Source organism: Sabethes cyaneus, chromosome 1 (genome assembly GCF_943734655.1).
Source record: "Sabethes cyaneus chromosome 1, idSabCyanKW18_F2, whole genome shotgun sequence".
Lineage (NCBI taxonomy): Eukaryota > Metazoa > Arthropoda > Insecta > Diptera > Culicidae > Sabethes > Sabethes cyaneus.
The window spans coordinates 52,182,670-52,203,739 of record NC_071353.1 but is presented as its reverse complement, the minus strand read 5'-3'; the positions used below and the strand labels follow the sequence as shown (position 1 = coordinate 52,203,739).

At 44.7% G+C, this 21,070-nt stretch overlaps 1 protein-coding gene across 1 annotated transcript in view; it reads left to right on the top strand.

The window, feature by feature from the left end:
• The window catches only part of LOC128745154 (dopamine receptor 1), a 102,215-nt gene extending 89,992 nt beyond the window's left edge, over positions 1-12,223 (top strand). Inside the window, exon 4 of the mRNA XM_053842159.1 lies at positions 11,686-12,223. Within this exon, the coding sequence (XP_053698134.1) occupies positions 11,686-12,223 (538 nt within the window). The remainder of the gene's footprint in view (positions 1-11,685) is intronic.
• The last annotated feature ends 8,847 nt before the right edge of the window (positions 12,224-21,070 follow it).

Genomic DNA, 21,070 nt, shown 5'->3' with positions numbered 1-21,070 from the left:
GTTGTGTAACTGGCTTTGAGAAAAGAGGGAAGTTCCACCGAGGAAGAATATATGGCAAATAAACCTTTGTTTCGTTTCCATTATAGCGATTTTCATTGAGCAAACTGATGAATAATTAGCTACGTGACAGCTGGGAGCTGTCTGAAAAGGAACCGACATGTAGGGGGACGAGGAACGTGAATATGAATGTATGTTCCGCCATAGCTCCGGAACTTCTGATCTGTCCTTCATCAAACGTCGTTTGTCAACACACATGTTTTTGGCATAAAAGGCATGCGAGGGCAAGTAATACTCACGATATTTCTGCAAGATCTGTCGGACGGTAAACATCTGATCCGCAGTTGTGCGGGCCCCCATGAAGCCCACCAGATAATCCCTCCAAAACCCTGTGCTATCGGTTTCAGCCTGTGTAACAGGAACATAATAAAATTTTTTTTAAAGTGTACCCACTAGGACCCCTCGAGGAAAATTTCCTGGCTACGCCAATGTGTACTGGAGGGGTAAATATTAATATTCCGAGTATTTGCCTGCAATAACTGCGATTGCAAGAACTCCTTATTCTGAGATGTAGCAACTTTCATGAACGGATTTCGTAGAACGACGACTCTCATAAGTTTTTTTTCTAGTAACATGTAAATTACACATTTACTCCCTCGTATGAAGTACAAAGTTTGAAAATAACAATAATAACAATAACAACATTAGAACAGGGAAAAGATGAATTGGAACAGCAAACTCATAAGGGCTACACACCGAAAGCTGACCCGTGTAGGGACGAGGGAGAACATCTAATCACAAACGAGCGCGAGATGGTCGATAGGAGGAAGCTCTTCGATGAACATCTCAATAGCAAAGTTGCAGAAAGAGGCGGAACAGATGTTAAGTTAGGATTGCCCATGAAAGATAGTAATATCCCAGCACGTGATCTCTAAGTAGTTTAACGAGAAATCGAGTTGCTGAAGACCAACAAAGCCACTGCTAAGAACCGCCTACCGGCAGACCTTTATAAACATGGCTGAGAAACGCTGGCAACGGCTCTACACTAGGTCCGAGATTTCCGAGATTTGGGAGGAGGAGTAACTGCTGGACAATGGATGGAGGAAGTCGTTTGTCCCATCTACAAAGAGGGTGATCGGCACGACTGCTGCAACTATCGCGACATAACGCTGATAAACACTACCTACAAGGTCTCTCCCAAATCCTGTTACGCCAGCTTTCATCAGCAGTACAGAGTATCGTAGGGCGGGTTACATGAACGCCTGCACGACTGCGGAGTAGATTTTGACCATCCGACAGATCTTGCAGAAATGTCGGGAGTACAACGTGCCCACGCATCACATGTTTACTTATTTCAAAGCAGCATAGGATACAGACGATCGAGACCAGCTATGGCACATAATACACGAACACGGTTTCCAGATAAACTGACGCGACAGATCAAACCTACATTTCGAATTATGTGTTTCATACGCATATCGGGGAAGCTCTCGAATCCCTTCAGGATCAAGACGCGGCGAGAGTTGAGACAAAGTGACGGCTTTTCCTGCGTGTTGTTCAGCATAGCTCTTGAGAGGGTGATCCGACGAGCAGGCATCGAAACGAGGCTGGTAAACGGCTGAATAATGCGTACCGTCGGTGTCTTGTGCACGTGTAGGCATAAAATAGACGCTACAGTGGTTCATAGACTCTTATTCAGCAACTCCTATTCCTACCTCCTTGTGGTACCAGCCGGGATACGAGCAACTTTGGTGGAGATCGGGTAACCAACCCCGATGGAGGCCAAGATCGTATGCTGACAGGAAAGGAGGGATCTTTCGAGCTACGTTGGCCCTCCGGTGAAGCAGGGGTTGGTGTAGCAGGCTTTGCAAGCCGTCACCACCAAAAATACTAAAGCACGGAACGAAGAACAAATAAATTCTTACTGGAACAATCGGAATAGACCCACGTGACGAAAAAGGACTATGGATTGGAAACTCGGGACGTGGAACTGCCGATCTCTCAACTTCCAAGGGAGCACTCGAGTGCTCTCCGACGTATTGAAGAGCCGCAAATTCGACGTCGTAGCGCTGCAGGGGGTGTACTTTTTTTTTTGTATTGTTTATGCAGGGAGAAAATCTTCATAGACAGCACCTTCGCGGTGCCGAATAGGATTCACATGGTGCCAACATGCGCCTACCTACTAAAAACTCTCCTGCTGCCCGTTCCTGAACCCCTCCCGGAACTACCGTTAGGTTTTACTTCAGGAGGGAGGACGTGCCGAAGCACTCCGACTTGTCCGTTGCGTGTGTGGGTCCACACAACACCCTTGCCATTTCATACCGCCACTACCCTTCACCTAGGGCCTGGGCTGCCCAATCAGCCCGTTACTGACCCTAGCAAGCTATGTCGGCCCTGTCGTTGCAAACGTTCTAGCCGTTGCAACTCCGTTATCACCGCGGTTACCGCCCTATCGACGGCACCCCATGCACGCTGCTCAGCGCACATTCTCTGCACGATGTTGTCGGCGTTGGTGTCTTCTCCAACGACCGCAAGCATCACCTGCCGAGTGGACGTAAACCGCGGGCAGTGAAAGATCACATGCTCCGCCGTTTCCTCGGCTACCGTGCAAACGGGGCAAAAGGGTGAATCTGCCCGCCCACGCGTATGTAGATACTTCTTAAAGCATCCATGACCCGACAGGAACTGGGTAAGGAAAAAGTTTACCTCACCATGACCTCTGCCGATCCAGGACGATATGTTCTGGATCAGCCTATGGGTCCACCTACCATGGTCGGTGCGATCCCATTCCGCCTGCCAACGCCTAATAGAGTCCAGCCTAACTCTGTCCCTAGCGCCCCTGACGTTCCTCTGCCTATGGCACTCGATATCCTCACCTAGGAGTATGCATATTGGAATCATGGCTGCAATAACCCCAATCGCATCCAACGATATGGTACGGTAGCCGCACGCAACGCGCAATGCTAACAGCCTGAACACCTTGTTCAGGCATGCCTGATTGCGCTTACTCTCCAAAGCCGGGGCCCACGCCGGTGCACCGTATCGTAGCACCGACATGGCAACGCTGGCCATCAGGCGTCTCTTACTGCTGCTAGGACCGTAGCCGTTCGGCATGATCTTAGACAGAGCAGTGACCGCCGTTGACGCTTTACCACAAGCATAATCCACATGACTGGTGAAGTTCAGCCTGTTGTCTGTCATGACACCCAGGTACTTCACACTTCGTTTGGAGACAATCACCTGTCCCCCCACGATTATTTTTGCCTCTATGGCCGACTTTCGGTTGCTGACCATCACAGCTTCCGTCTTATGGTGGGCCAATCGCAGATTGACGCCCGCCATCCAACCCTCTATTATGCTTATGGCGTCTGATGCCAGCATTTCCACCTCTTCTAGAAACTCGCCTACCACCGTAAGGACGATATCATCGGCGAAGCCAGTAATATCGACCCCAGTGGGTAGTTCAAGCCTCAGCACCCCATCGTACATGGCATTCCAAAGCGTGGGGCCGAGAATCGAACCCTGTGGAACACCCGCTGTCACTTTGTACCTCTTCGCCCCATCCGCCGTGTCGTACACTAGCGTCCGGTTCTCGAAGTAACTCTTAAGCAACCTGCATAGATGATCCGGTACCCTCATCCTATGCAGCGCTAACGCAATTGCACCCCAGTTAGCGCTGTTAAAGGCGTTTTTGACATCGATTGTGACTATAGCACAATACCTGTCGCCTCGCCTTTTCCGTTTCATAGGCTTCTCGGCCCTCTCCACTACGGACTTTATGGCATCTACAGTGGACTTCCCCTTACGGAAGCCAAACTGCGTGTTTGCCAGTCCGACATCACTTTCCACTACAGGCGTCAGCCTGTTTAGGATTACCCGCTCTAGCAATTTGCCTAGCGTGTCCAATAGGCAAATTGGCCTGTACGACGAGGGATCACCAGGCGGTTTCCCCGGCTTTGGCAGCAGTACCAATCTTTGGACTTTCCATTTGTCTGGAAATTCGCATACCTCTAGGCAACTCTGAAGCGTCTCTCTAAACATATCGGGATACGCTTGGATCGCCGCTTTGAGTGCCTCGTTCGGAATCCCGTCAGGACCGGGCGCTTTCTTCGATTTCAAACCCCTGGCAATTACGATGAGTTCCTCATTCGTGACCGGAGTGAGGACATCATTCGATTGACCGTACGGGGTCGGAGGCCACCAAACTGGATCGTGTTGCGGAAAGAGCCCTTCCACGATGACTTTCAGCTTTTGGGGGCAGGTTTCCTGCGGCGCAGATGTACCCTTCATCTTTTTCATTACCACCTGGTATGCACCACCCCAGGGGTTGAATCCGCATCGCGACATAGCTCCTGGAAACAGGATTTCTTGCTACGCCTAACCTCTTTCTTAAGCGCCGACCTTGCCGCTCTAAGATCAACTCCCCGAGCTTCAGCATCTGCATCGGTCCGGGCCCTCTGCGCTAGCCTTCTCGCTCTGTGGCACCTGGAACGGAGCTGGGCAATGGTATCACTCCACCAGTATACCGAGCGACGACCGTTCATTGGCTGCCCCGTCCTAGGCATAGTGGTATCACATGCCCGTACTAGGACGTTGGTCAGCTCACGAGCACTCAGGTTCGAGCGGGTGCTCTCTGCACTGAGTGCTTCAACGAACAGGTCTTTGTCGAAGGCCTTCACTTTCCACCTCCTCCCTGTCGACTTCGCCCGCGTGGCCGTAGCGCCCGTCGTTCAATCGTGTACCGTATAGCTTGGTGGTCACTATGCGTGTACTCATCTGACACCCTCCATCCCATGTTGTCAAGCAACGTTGGGCTGCAGAAGGTGATGTCGATGATCGATTGTTGTACCCCCCTACAAAAGGTACTGACGGATCCCACGTTAGCCAGACTTACATCTAGCTTGGACAGAGCTTCCAACAAGCTTTGTCCCCTCGGAGTAGTGCACCTGCTACCCCATTCGACAGCCCAAGCATTGAAGTCTCCTCCAATGACAACGGGCTTGCGGCCCGTGAGTTCGTCGGTGAGCACGTCCAGCATCCGGTCAAACTGCTCCGGCGACCACCTAGGTGGAGCGTAGCAGCTACAGATGCAGACGCCATCGACCACCGCGATCACGAACCCCTCTTGGTCGGACGACACCACCTCCTGGATCGGGTATCTACCCATCACAGCGATCGCTGCCATCCGACCCTTATCGATAACCCAGTTAGCGCCTCCACGGGGGACCCGGTAGGGATCCGCGATAATGGCAATATCGCACCCCGTCTCGGCTGCCGTTTGCCAAAGCAACTCCTGTGCCGTTTCACAGTGGTTTAGGTTAATCTGTATAACCTGCACCTTTATCGTTGCAATGCCCGCCTATAAGCCGCACACAGTGGGCCACCTGTGGCATGCTTATTTCCCGCATCGACTGTGCAGAGCATGCACCTGGGGGGTTTGCTACATCCCCTGGCGAAGTGGCCATCTTCGCCGCACCGCCTGCACAGCTTGGACCGATCGGGGGCCTTACACTTGGCCGCCCGATGGCCAAAGCCCATACACCTGAAACAGCGTTCGATACGCCGTTTCGACACCAGTGTACACACTGACCATCCTACCTTAATTTTGCCAGACGCCAACATCTTGTTGGCGATTGCCTCTGGCACGTTGAAGGTCGCGGTTTGCATATCTCCATATGCCTTCCGCAAGCGGATGTCTGCGGGTGCCACATCAACCTTAAGCTGATCCCGCATAGCCTCACTCAGGTCAACTGTCGTCGTAATCTCGTCGAGGTTTTTACACTCGACCAGAACACGCTGCGACAGCGCCTTGACCTGGCCCGCTTCGCCCAGGGACTGCTCAACCAGTTCCTGGTAATTCGAACTCTGGACCGTTGGGTCCTTTCTAAGTTCGAAAAGCATATCCCCTGCCTGGGTTCGGCGGGTCTTTACAACGTTGGCCCCAAGCTCCTGCAACTTGGGGTCCACACGAACCTTGCGCAGTAGATCAGCATACGACAGCTTGCCTGTCAGCTTCACTACTAAGGCGTCGCCCTTATGGACGCGCCTTGGCTTTGGCTTTGCAGCCGCAGCCTCGCTCGGTTTCGGCCTCGGCGGTTTAGGCGGTTTACGCTGCCTCTTGGCTACCAGCGTTGGTCCATGGTCGGGCGTAGCCGCCTTGCGCTTGACAAGCGGCGTACGCGCCTGACTAGGCATGGCCACAGCCTTAGCGGCTATGGCCTGAGCTTCGGCGATTTCGCATCGCTGCAGAAGCTCTTGCCTCTCCACCTCAGCAGCTATGACGGTAGAGCGGAGGCTCACCGCCAGCTTTTTAATGTCGAGGTGGACATTTGACCTAGAGTTGATGAACGAGTACAACTCGTCCACCAACTTTTTGGCTTCCTCCAGCTTGCTACTGGCTGGAGGAAGCCCGACTTCGCCCTCAGGAGGGTGCACCATGCCCTCCGTTGACATTTGCCTACCGCTGTCGCTCGCCTTCTTGGCTGAGCTGGCAGCGATGGCCACCGGCGTTCTAACTGGGGTGTTAGTCCTAGGTGGTGTCAACTTCCTCTTCGGTATCGCTCCCGTTTTCGGGGGGCTTCCCTGTATGGGCTGTGCCCCCGACTTCGGCGGGCTTCCCTTCTTGGGTCGCGCCCCCGATAACGGGGGGCTACCTGTCTTTGCTGTTGGTGACCTAGCCAACTTACTACTTTTGGCAAAGATATCATCTTTGCCACTAGTAGCACCCGTATTCGATCCCTCTTTGAAACTTAAAAATTTGTCCATTCGAAAGGGTCCCAACTCTAGGCCGCTATCTCCACTCGTAATTGTGTAGTCGCCTTAACGATCCCATGGTGATCTATGCAAGCAGGGAGGCCATGGCTAGGGACACTCCCCCCTACCCTTCATGGGGGTAGGGATGTCAGCATCCGATCGGCGTTAGTCAGGAATGTATCATCTGAGCCTACACCACCGCACTTTGACGTGAGTGACGAGCTTTGAACGTACCTAGAGACCAGCCACGGTTTTAACGGGACGGAAGGCAGCTGTACCATTAGCCTACTCGCCGTTTCGGGAAGGTATCACCCTTCCTTACATAAGGTAGTAGAATAGCACAGCCGTCAGCCCTGTAGCGCCAAATCCAAACGTTTATTCCCGCCCGTCCAGTACACCGTAATTAGGATCTTCCTGGAACCGATCCTAATGTGCCCATGGCACTCCTGACCTGGCTTTTTTGCTTAAAGTCCTGAGCTCTAACAGGACGCTACTACGACCGCAGCTGGCTTATAGGAATTGAGCTCCGCTCGCCTCTTTACACCACTGCGCCACGCTAACCGCAAACACTACGGCGCCCGCAGCTGGCTTATAGGAGTTGAGCCCCGCTCGCCTCTTTACACCACTACGCCACGCTACCCTCAGGCACAAAGTGCCCCCCTTTCCCTGTTAGCACGCAACTGAGGGTGCAACCAAAGACTGGTATTTGGTTGACCCTAGGCCCAGTTGCGTCCCGGCCGGTACCGCGTGGAGGTAGGGATAAGAGTTCCCGCTCCCATCGTAATGGCTATTCGGAGTCGCGCAAAGTCGAATGCGACTTTGTTCGGCGCCTTAACCTCGCTGAGTTAGGGCCTTAACCGGCCACAGGGGGTGTACTGGAAGAGCTCAACGGTACATACGTTCAGAGATGTACATACCATCTACCAGAGCTGCGGCAACACACACGAGCTGGGTACAGATTTCCTAGTGATGGACGAGATGCAGAAACGGGTGATTGGGTGGTGGCCAATCAATCCTCGAATGTGCAGGTTGAGAATCACGGGCCGATTCTTCAACATAAGCATCATCAACGTGCACAGCCCTCACCTCAGAAGTACCGATGACGACAAGGATGAATTCTACGCGCAGTTGGAGAGTGAATACGACCGCTGCCCAAAACATGATATCAAGATCGTCATCGGGGATTTCAATGCTCAGGTCGGCCAGGAGGAGGAATACAAACCGGTGATTGGAAGGTTCTGTGCACACCAGCGGCCCAATGAAATGGGCCTAAGACTTATCAACTTTGCCGCCTCCAAGAATATGGCCGTACGTAGTACCTTTTTCCAGCACAAAATCCATCACAAGTACACCTGGAGGTCACCAAATCAGACAGAATCACAGATCGATCACGTTTTGATCGACAGTCGGCACTTCTCAGACATTATCGACGTCAGATCCTATCGAAGCGCTAACGTTGACTCGGACCACTACCTAGTGATGGTTAAGATACGCCCAAGACTCTCCGTTGTGAACAACACGTTCGGTACCGACACCAGCCTCGGTTAGATCTCGCGCGGCTGAAGCAGCCAGACGTCGCCGCAAACTACGCGCATTCACTCGAAGCTGCGATGCCGGAAAAGGACGAGCTGGACGAAGCCCCTCTCGAGGACTGTTGGAACACTATCAAAACAAGCGCAACCTGGAAGAGCAGGAATATGCAGAGTTGGAGCGGCTGTATCGTTCTCAGGAAACGCGGAAGTTCTACCAGAAACTGAACGGATCCCGCAAAGGCTTTGTGCCGCGAGCCGAAATGTGTAGGATAAGACTGGCAGTATTCTGATGGACGATCGTGAGGTGACCGATAGGTGGAGGCAGCACTTCGACGAAGAGCTGAATGGCGCCCAGGCGGAAAACTATGGCGGCGGGGAAAGCGATTTCGACGGTGCTGCAAACGGGGAAGAGGTGCCAGCCCCAACGATAAGCGAAGTTAAGGAGGCCATCATGCAGCTAAAGAACAACTAGTCAGCTGAAAAAGATGGCATCGGAGCGGAGCTTATTAAAAATGGGACCAGAAAAGCTGGCCGCTTGTCTGCACCGACTAATTGTTAGAATTTGGGATACGGAACAGCTACCGGAGGAGTGGAAAGTTGGGGTTATCTGCCCGATCTACAAAAAGGGCGACAAGTTGGACTGTGAGAACTATCGAACGATCACCGTTCTCAATGCCGCCTATAAAGTGCTGTCCCAAATCATTTTCCGCCGTCAAATCTAGTCAATTCGTCTGCTTTGCCGATGACATGGATATTATCGGCAGAACATCTATGGCGGTGGCTGAACAGTACACCAGACTAAAGCGCGAAGCAGAAAAGATTGGGTTAAAGATAAATACGTCTAAAACAAAGTACATGCTAGCCAGCGGAACCGATGCCGAACGACACCGCTTGGGCAGTAGTATACTGATCGACGGCGATGAGTTTGAGGTAGTCGATGAATTTGTCTACCTTGGCTCACTGGTAACGGCGGACAATGATACCAGCATTGAGATTCAGAGGCATATTATCAGCGGAAGTCGTGCTTACTATGGGCTCCACAAGCAATTGCGGTCGAGCAGACTAAGTCCCCGTACAAAGTGCACCCTGCACAAGACGCTTATTAGACCGGTTGTTCTCTACGGGCATGAAACATGGACAATGCTCGAGGAGGACCTGCGAGTGCTCGAAGTTTTCGAACGACGAGTGCTAAGAACAATCTTCGGCGGCGTACAGGAGAACGGAGTATGGAGGCGGAGGATGAACCATGAACTCGCACAGCTTTATGGCGAACCCAGTAGCCAGAAGGTGACTAAAGCTGGACGGATACGATGGGCAGGGCATGTTGCAAGAATGCCGGACAACTACCCTACAAAGATGGTATTCGCCTAATATCCGGTAGGAACAAGTCGACCTGGAGCGCAGCGAGCAAGATGGTTAGACCAGGTGGAGTGAGATCTGGCGGAGAGTACTCGGTGTCCGAGGAATTGGAGAGCGGTAGCCCTCAACCGAGTTACATGGAGAAACTTTGTCTTAGGACGGCAAGCCACCTAAGTAAGTAAGGGCATCGAAACGATAGGCACGATTTTCACCCAGGCTTTGCAGATGACTTTGATATCACAGCCAGATACTTTGCGACGGCGTACGCCATACTGAAAGTGGAGATTGGACTAAAAATAAATGCGTCGAAGACCAAATACATGAAAAGTAGAGGCTCAAAGGAACCAAACGCGTGCTCCCACGGACGGTAACCGTTGACGACGACGAACTAAAAGTGGTAGATGAGTTCATGTATTTGGAATCGCTGATGACGGCGGACAACAGCTCTAATAACAAACAGAGGAAGAACACTCATTTATTTGATTAGTGAATAGTCCAAACGTAAAAAAGCTAGTGATATCCTTTTAGTGTGATTTAGTATATTTTTTAAATTATATTTTACATTTCTGATAGGGTTTACGATAAGCGTATTCGGAAATACGGTTGATGTTGATGTATTTGATGTTAGGTTAAATATAAAATTATCAGCTTTCTATCAGCATTATCAGCATTACCATTGTTATATGACTGAAAAAACCATTCAATACAACACTTTCAACAAAAATGTTAAAGATTGCTGCATAACGATTGGTAAAGACTGATGTACAAATACCTATATTTGAACAAAAAAAAATAAAATAACATAGAATTACTTAAGAAATGAAACTGAAAGCTGAGGCGTATTTAATGCTTGATATTGATGTTAAAGTACTTTTCGTTAATCAAAAGCAGCCAGTAGCGCCTCTGGACACATTCCCTAGAAAGAAGATTATTACGACTTTGATCAGCTTATCATCGTAAAATCTATCAGAACCGGGTTCATTTCAGGTATTGTAAATATCAAACATATATGCAACACGAGTTATTTGCGTTTCGATTTTCAGTGCTTCGAAGTGAACCATTTCGAATTCACCATTTAGAATTCTTTTTGCATCCCATGTTTTGCTATTGAACATGTTGTTCATGTTGAGTGAAAATGTTCAGTGCACAGGAGGCTTATAATAAAAATATTCGAACGTCCGGTCATATATCTATTTTCAGCACTGTATGCCACTCTCTATTGAAAACATCATTCAACAGATTGTCTGGTCTTTTTTTGATACTGCTTCATCGGAAAAAGATGCATTGAAATTGATTTTATTCAAATCCCGCAGCGCATCCAAAGAATCATTTCCAAACTAGATACTCTTCAAGGTGCGTGAAACCACGAAATTGGAAATGCACCGCCCTATGCTGCAAACCTGAGAAAGCCTAAGGCTAGTGAAAATTTCTATTAAGTTATCAGTTCTTCCTCCGCCGTCGTCATGTCATCCCCGTGGCCGTCACATCACCAGCACTTGTCATTTCCACAAGCATACCCTAATTGAAAAGGATCCTTCGAAGAATTCAGAAAACGTCCACTGTCGAGGAGTAATACCAGCAGCCTTCTTCGAACGAGCCGCGGATTTAGCCCAAAGCCACGGTGCACATAAATCTCACATTTGCAATTCCCGTCACGGATGGGTTTCGATTTCTATTTCGACCAAAAAGGATGATGATGATGGTTGGCAGCAGTGGTGCGAGTGCAGCCTTTTGTACAACAAAATTTTGACACATTCATAACACCCGGCCTGGCGCCGACGAAAAATGCCATAATGGGACTTTTGTCAAACTTGACAATAACAGCTGAATGATGAGAATTTTTATTTTAGGGAACATGCTTTCCATTATGGGGACACCTAATCATCACGACATGATTCAATCTCAGCTTGCAAATAAAAAAATATTCGGAAATCATGACAATGACTGTGTTGTGTGCTTTGGTACAAGACTGTGATATATTTTTGATTTGATTGCAAACATAAATGAATATTACTAACAAATTTTCCTTTTCTCGTTCTTTCAGGCTATACTGCTATGCCCAGAAGCACGTGAAATCGATACGGGCAGTGACCCGACCGGGGGAGATCAGTGAAAAGCGGTATCGCAGCATACGGCGACCGAAGCCGAACAAGAACAAGCTGAAACTGCGCCAGCTGGCGGCGCACGCATCTTCGCCGTACCACGTGTCCGATCACAAAGCGGCCATTACGGTCGGTGTCATTATGGGCGTCTTCCTGGTGTGCTGGGTGCCATTCTTCTGTGTGAACATAATTGCCGCTTTTTGCAAAACTTGCATCGGCCCACAGACGTTCAAGGTGCTGTCCTGGCTCGGATACTCCAACTCGGCGTTCAATCCGATCATTTACTCCATCTTCAACACCGAGTTCCGGGCGGCCTTCAAGCGTATTCTGACGACACGGAGCGCTTGGTGTTGCGGCCAAGAGATGGGCAACATCTACCCGCGGCACAGCGACCGGTACGTGACGGACTATGCGGCGAAAAATGTGGTGATGAACTCGGGTCGGTCATCCGCCGATCTGGAGCAGGTATCGGCTATCTGACCTTACTAGAACAATATCAACAACACCCAGGTGTAATCACGGGAAGCGTAGCTACCGGTAGCACCGGGTGTAGTCGAGGGTATTGCGTTTCGTTCGGTGAAGGGTTGCGAGTAGTACACAGACTGGTCTTGGCAGTGTAGCTCTCCATGTAGGGTGTCGGTTCCCAGACAGGTGATAATGTTGTTGGCTTTTTGGACAGAGGTTGTGAAGGCTGGTCGCTGGTTCATTACAATAACTGCTACAAAACAATACAGGTACGATATTCGGATTTTGTTGAAAGGTTACAATTAAATATGGGATTCTATTCCTTGATTTTTACTACAAGAATAGTAAAACTGCCAATTAAAAATAAGTTTATTAACATCAAAATGTTCAAATTGCACTCCATTAAATTATTATTGTGCCTTTTGATGGAAAGTGAACAGAACTGTGGCAATTCACAGGAATAATTGTTTTACATGTTTCAAAATATCACTTTTTCAATAAACTAAGTTATAGTCTGGGAAAGAGGTAAAACGAAATGGAAACGGTGTCACATTTAAAAATTTCAAACGCCCAATAATTAAAATGTCCAGCACATTTGACTATAATTATTATTATTCAATTGCTAAATATTCAAAATTGATGGGAGTTCAAATATTTAATTCTTCCGGCATATTAAGTACAAGCGATAATCGCATCCACTTAACGATTCAGTTGCATATTAATTTATATGAAATATGCTGTGCACAGCCAATAAATGCCATATTCGTAGAGAAGGTGCGATGCAGGTTAGCAGAAGCTATGAGGTTGGGATCAAAATTATACAACACAGTGGGTCAGTCTGAACGAACGTGAACGAAAACTTCGGAAATGCTTTAGCTTTAGTGTTTTATATGATTTTTTGTATGAAGTAAACCTAACAGACTAGTTTGAATAAGTATCAAAACGATTATGTCTGAAAATTTTCCCTAAACGGTAAAGTTATACAGACAACTGTTGAAAAGATATGAGTGCTTTTTTATCAAAGCTATTCTATCCCACCGTGTACCATTAATTGTAACTACTGCGCAAATATTTAAACTGCGCAAATTTTTGATGTTATTCATCAGCGATGCACCATAAAATTTATTTTCCCCATCACAAGATAAACGTCATAAACGTTTTAGGTTCACCAGCGGCAGGAAGCCGTTTCCCGAATTTGTTTCTCGTTTCGCATATAGGGGAATTGTGTATAATGTGTCCCCCTAAGAATAAATGGATATATCTCTATTATGCTTCCCCAAATTAACGTTACAGCTACGAGTATATGTTGGTATTTGAGCTGAAGACCTATTGCAATTGTTTATTTCATTTAGTATTGTAAAATAGATATGCTAGGAATTATTTAATAAAAGCACCTAAATGTTGTGTGTCTCGTCTCTGCGGTGTAAAATGCCCCACCTGCAGTATAATGTGCCCAATGCGGTAATTTGAGTATTTCAGCTGTGGCATTTTGCACCGCGTAGTTGAATAACCTAGAATTTGGACGTTGGTAATCAATTATTCCCACCACGGTTACTCTACAATACTAATTGAATTAAATAATGGCAATTGACTTCAACTTAGATCTATTTACCTATGTTTATAGCCATATTTGCAAGGGGGGCAAATTGCACCACCGCAAGTGGGACATATTGGCTTGCTTTTACTTATTTGGAAAAATATTTAATGCTAAAGCAAATCAAGCGTTTCATACCGCAATTTTTGGCAGGGATGTCTTTTTAAAGTTTACTTCACGCAATCGAATCGCAACAACCGGTTATTTACAGATTTTGACAAGAAAATAGCTTATGGAAACGACACCAAAAGTTACATCGGAAGCTGCTCAAAAACAAATTTATTTTTGTTTTGTTTTTACAGCATCTGGCAACTGTCATACTTGCATAGTAGGCTAGTTCCATCAAATACTATGGTTTCTGGGTGGTTTTTCATTTTAATTTAGCTTGTTTAGGGAAAAACGAAGGGAGGGCACATTGCCCGAGCAGGGTTTTAAAGCAAATTGAAAACAAAATTTGATATCTTGATCTAACGGATTTTGAATACTCGGTGTGATTTCATTTTGGTCGACTTAGCGGTTAAAATATCAAAATTGCTTGCAAAAATTCCACTCCGTGAAATTAAATTGAATACTACTTTTGCTATCAAAAATATCAAACGGAATACTAATCTTGCTGTTACACAATATTAATAGGAAAGCAGAATTAGTTATCATTTTACTATCATATCATCATCATTTTGCTATCATTATCTAATTTGAACCAACCATTTTACAAGAAAAAAATAGAAGTGAAAATAGATTAATTTAAATATTGAAGGTTTATTTACATCATATATAGAATCTGCCAACACATTTTCTTTCAATAAAAATGAAATGAGCAAAATGATAGCACAGTCTGATACATCATAAGTGCCATTTTGAGTTGGTAACAAAACATGTTTTCTAGTTGATATCAACAGCAGAATATGTAATAATTTTGATATACTTTTGTTGTCAATCCTTGCTCGGGTGGCCAGGGGGGGCACGTTATACACAATTCCCCTAGCAATAATGGTAGAACCAATCTGAATAAGTTTTGCTCAACGTTTAACTTTCCAATGAAATGTTCACATTTTATTTCATCATTTGTCGAGTATTAAGAACAGTACCTTTTTCAATTCACTATACCTATTCATCATCTTTTTGATCTAGATTTATCATTATCAAAGTTATTGTTATTAACTTAGCAATAAAACATCAAAAGTGGGTCAGTTTTAGGAATAGATGGAAGAAAAACTGGATCAGAAAATACAGAACGATACACTTATACAGTCAGTCCACAATCATGGGTCACACGCAATTATGAGTCATTTTAGCATATTCTGCCGATTAATGCTCGAATATTATACTAATTGATTGATAAAATCGTTACTCATAAGTAGCACTAATAATTTGATCAATCATTAGGTGATATATAAATGTAAAATATAATTAATTCATCGACTCAAAGGAACTGAGCTCCTTTTGTTCGAGAGTTTTAATGCTCTCACAAAACTTGGCTCTGATTTTTCTTTTAACCTTGAATAGCTCAGCGTTGTATTTAAGATGACTCAATTAGACGTGATTTTGGCCCTGTTAAACACACGCCTAGTCGCCCGTTGCTAAGCGTCTCATTTCTTTAACGCACCTCGGGACTTACTGTCCACATGCTTATTTTACAATTTGAATTTAAAGTAACTATGATCCTATTTGGCAGGTCAACTGAAGTTCGTATTCTATTGTAACCAATATTATTCCTGAACGGGACTTCAATTGGTTTACCTCAGATTATTGAAATGTTCTGTCTTGTCTTACATGCTTGCTTACTTACTTAAGGCCCAAACACAATGCATACGGATTTTACTACGTTGCGGATATTTGACAGAAAACCCATGGAAAAACTGTCAAATTGCCGCAACGTAGTAAAATCCGTATGCATTGTGTCTGGGCCTTTACTGACTTGCAAATTTGTGATGCCCTCTACGATTTCTTCTTCGTCACGTCTCATGCCCATAAAGAACTACCTGCCTAATTAGTGTTTGGTATATGATACACTTAGTACGGAGGTTAAGCTTTCCAAACCATAACATCTTATAAACTCCATAGTAAGCACCACTTCCGGCAAGAGTACTTCAGCGGATTTTTCTGCTGCAGTTGCTACCCCGAAAAAAAATTACATTACATTTTGTACTAGAAACAAAGCGCCTACAACAGTTTTACTGTGGACATTAAAACTTATGGTAAATTTATTGTAAAAGTGTCTCAAATTCAAATTGTATTCATATTTTTGTTTCTTATTTTATGGAAAAATTCCACATTCCGTCACAAATTTACTGCCTTGGTTTTGCCGCTTAAAAAATTACCATAAAAGGACGATAACTTTGCTGTAAATGAAAATTTTTTTCGCGAAAAAATAGATTTTTGTTATTGCTAATACACTTAACAATCCATCATTTTTATGGTACAATCTCTCAAATTTTATTGTTTTTACTGTACTTTGTATCTTACTGTTACAATAATTTGTATCTTCGTGTTACGGTTATTTATTTCCGAGGCCCCGCGCTATGTCTGAAAGCACTTATTATTGAACGTTCATGTACCTCAGATTTCACTTCACAGGGGGCTCTATTCTCACAGTCACCTCACTCAGCTCACTACTCTCACGTGCCCTATTCTGGCAGTCACCCTCACCTCACCTAACAGCTCCCCATTTGATTTGTATAGTCACCCAGGTGAGCGGAGTCACCTAGGTGACTCTGAGAATCGCAAACTGTGCTCTCACCCAAAAAATTTAGGTGAGGTGACTATGAGAATAGAATGTTAGTATTGGCCAAAACAATGAATTTAACAAAGGACCTAAAATGTTTCATCGTGGGTTTTTTACAAAACCTTATTTTATAGTATTGCAGATTTTCGGCTTTCCAGTCAGTTTTGTATTGAAAACGGCTTTTTTATACTGCCTGACGTTTCGGCCCTTGGTTTTGGCCTTTTTCAAAGGTAATATGGTTACGTTTTCTTGTCTAATCGGTGATTGCCAACAGAAGGAAATTCAAATTTTAACAGCTCCAAATGCATTGGTTTAGTGACAAAATTATGTACACACCTAAACCTTATGACCATAGTGCACAAGATTATATAAGGGTCATCCCCTCTCAAGTGATCTTACCCGTTGTAATCAATCATCTCCGATTTCAACCAAATTTGATATAATTGCTCAGTCCGATCCTACTTTCAATTTCCCAAAGTTTTGTCCGGATCCCTCTTGCAGTGATGCTTCTTCATTTTTCTCAGATTTTCAAAAAAAATGATTTCGAATTGAACATAAAAACTTAAATTCCTAATTTAATTCCGTTACGGGGCTCATAAATTATTTTCACCAACGTGACATAGGGCATATATACGTATATTCATAACAAAAGCATTAACAATCGCAAGTCGAAATAACATTTGCATATTAAAGTCAAAAGAGACTCACACAAATCTTTAAATTCGTTCAATTTCCAAAACATATTGCTTGTTCTAAGTTATCCCGTTGAAGGGGTTACTAGCAATACTAGTTAAAATGTCTACAACAGCCAATATTGATTGCATATTTTTTCTCAATATGTGAAATTATTCTATCCTAGACCAAATAATATCGTATTAATTAAATGTCTTCAAATGTGCTGCAGATAAGTTTTTGCTTGCACTCAAGGTTGAGAATTGTTGCAAGTAACCCCTGTTGACGGTATCTTTTTTTATAAATTTTTAAACGCGCTGTGAATGTTAATATCAGTTTTTATTTAATTTGGTTCTCTGTGTCATGATTCGCGACACTTTTGCTGGAACTACCCAATTTATAAACTTCAAGGCGGAGTATGATTCAGTTGAACGAAATGAGCTATGGCGGTTTATGCCTGAACATGGTTTTCCAACAAAACTGACTATGCTGACACGTGCTACCCTTGATGGATCAAAATCAAGTGTTAGAATGGCGAGCGAGACAGTGAACTCGTTTGTGACGTTAGATGATTTGAAGCAAGGTGGTGGGCTATCGAATTTGCTATTCACTATTGCATTAGAAGGTGATATTAAAAGGGCAGGCATGCAAAGAAGTGGTACTACCATCACGAAATCTCATATGCTTTTAGGATTCGTGGAGGACATCGATATCATCGGTGTTAATCGTAGAGCTGTGGAGCAGTACACGCATCTTAAGAAGGAAACTGCGAAGATAGGGCTTGTCGTAAACTCTGCCAAAACGTAGTATTTGGCGGCTGGTAGAGAGTGTGGTAGCCCTTCGGGTGTTGGAACGGCGGTGGTGATAAATGGAGATACTTTTGAAGTGGTCGGCGAATTTGTTGAATTATTGACATGAGACAATGATGTGAGCCGTGAAATAAAAGGGCACATAGCGGCGCACCGTGGAATGAAACCCAAATTTAGGCGGACAAAAGTCATTACGCTAAAGCCGTTGGTCCTAGGAATATAGTATCTTTAATTAAGATAAATACAAACATTTAGACTTATTTTCGCCTTTTTAATTCATTCTGTTAACGTAAAAATTGTAATATTGGTAAGAATTTTCCTTAATTATTCAATACGGTCTAGCAAAAAAGGGTCAACCTGGACCGATGCAATCTCAATCAATTTCGGTGGCCAATATATTGCTAAACATCTATACAAAATTTAATTTGCTGCTTTTGGGCAGTGTTTACGTAATTGTCATTTGAAAAATGCATATTTTTTTAGAAAAAATGCCTATAGCACCAGAACCGAAGGAGATAGCAACTTCATTCTTTCAAACAAAATGTGCGTGTTCATTGGATGTGAAAGTGCTCAGAAGACAAAATTTGTGAGAAATAAACACGAAAGGAGATATTAAGAAAAAACGAATTTTTTCGGTCCACCCTGTCCAAAAAAGTTTGAATTACTCCATCCTATCGACCGTAAGAGATAGGACTTTCATTTCTTTAGCAAAGTAATTTAAAATTTAATGTATTTAACTTTGCTGAACATTTTATTCAGCTAACTTAAGCCATAAAAAAGTTTATGTTTTGAACTCGCTTATTGTTATGGCCATCCTAATGCCATATACATGAAAAAACTGCGGAAGCTGAAATAACGAATTTTCTCCGAAGATACTATATACCTAGAACTAACGGTTTTAGCGTAATGACTTTTGTCCACCTAGATTTGGGTTTCATCGCACGGTGCGGCAGCTGCCAACAGGACCTTCTATGCATTACAAAGCCAGTTGCCTGCAACTCCGCACGAAACTCCGATTCTATAAGATGCTAATTCTCCAGGAGCAAGGGACACGAAGCGTGGATATTGAAAGAGAATCACCGACGCACAGAACAGAAGTGGAAGTAGAAATCCAAACACGTACATATTACTTTCTACAGATACTAGCGAACCTGGCGGTAGCGAGTCACTTTTTTCCACGAAAACACACGAACGCATACGAATGCACACGAAAGCATGTGAAAGCTGCTATGCGATTGGCAGCGAGCGTTCTGCTTATATTGCTGTTAGAAGCAAATCTATGCGAAAACCTTCCCAAAGAAAAATAAAAACAAAAAAGACTCTGTTACCAGTTTTGATCGCCGAATCGTTCGGACTTCCACTTCTGTTCTGTGACCGACGTGCACTTGATGTTTTTTACTGTAGGGTCCTGCGATCAATTCTTGACGGCATATTAGAAGATTGAGTGAAGCGCAGACGCATGAACCATCAAGTTTGCGCTGTATACAAAGATGCGGATGTTGTAAAACGAATAAAACACGACAGGTCAACTTAACGAGGCTGACGGATGACAGACCAGCAAAAACAATATTCAGTAGAGAACCCGACAGAGCCCGTCGACTTCGCTTCGGGTACACCCCGTACCCGTTGGATGAGCGCTGTTGACGAGGATACTAGAACAGCGAGTGTTAAAGGCGACTGGAGGCCCAAAACCGAGAAGCGTGAAGACGACTCCTAAATTCGGCCTAGATTGTCGCCGAAAAAGTAAAGTAAGAAAATTTTGTTTGTCGTTACGGTTCGGTACCTTCCAGAGCTTAAAGACGTGGAGACCGTCACGTTTATTTATTTTTTGGATAAAACAAATGGAAACATACGCCTTCTTTGCCGCATCATGAATTGAAAGCTTCGGCCAACGCTTGACCGTCGCTGGGATGACTTGGTCTCTTGTGGGACGCTTACCACTTGGAACACCGTCAAATCGTGGATTCTCATCTCCCGATCCACCTGTGGGACGCTATCCACGTTCCAATTTCCCTGGGGAAAGCTTTCAAATGTAGCAACTTTTGTAAGACATCTTGAATTTGGTCACCATATTGGATTTTATCAGATAATCGCGGTTTTCGCCATAAGCGCCCAAAAAAATTCCATTTAAAGACCATCGTTTGAAAACTGAGAAAAAGATCACCATTTGAAAGCTCAGATCAAGGTGCCATGAAATGCGTTTATCAAATTAGGTGTACATTAATATTAACAACTTGGATTTGGCCGCCATATTGGATTTTATCATAAAATTGCCTTTTTCGTCATGAGCGCAATAACCGAATTGAATTACACCATTGAAAAGCTGAGAAAAAATACTACAAGTAACATTCATTAATTTAAGTGTGCTAGGCGTTCACTTTTTTTTTGGCGAACGAGGGGTCCACTGTTTCAAGGTATTAAAAGTGTGTTTGGGGCGAATCAACCAACGGTTGAAAGCCCCATCAAATAGTAAATAAATAAATATGTGTAATTCTGATTTTTTTATCGTTTTCAACCAATCAAGCGCAAAAGCTCTAATATTTAAGGACCTCGTGTCAACACTGGCGTCGGTTCAACGTGAATTACTTGTATGTTAACGCAGTGTCTTTAGACTACGTTGAGAATAATTGTCGGTCGATAATACTCACCTTCCGTCAAGTCGCCATTTTTGTATTTTGGGTATTATTCTTTTTTCCTTTTTTATTGTATATGACTCTATACGCGGTTATGACGTAAACTCTTTTTACGGAAAGGGAGGAAATGTCTGATACGAAGAATTATTAATTGGATGAAATCGCCACGGTGTTACCACCATGTACCATGTACAGATTTATGACAGATTTTTGTCATAAACAAAGTAATAAAGACAGGTACAGATTTTTTTAGTGTATATCTTTTTTAGTGTATATTTAGTGTATCTATCAGTGTTGTTACTTAGTAGAAATCATTAGAGGAGCAGCTCTTGGCAATAATGAAAAAAATGGAAGACGAAAAAGGTTTTCACCAGTGCTCGAAAATATTGACAGGCCTGCATGAAGGCGGATATAAAACGCATTCAGCGC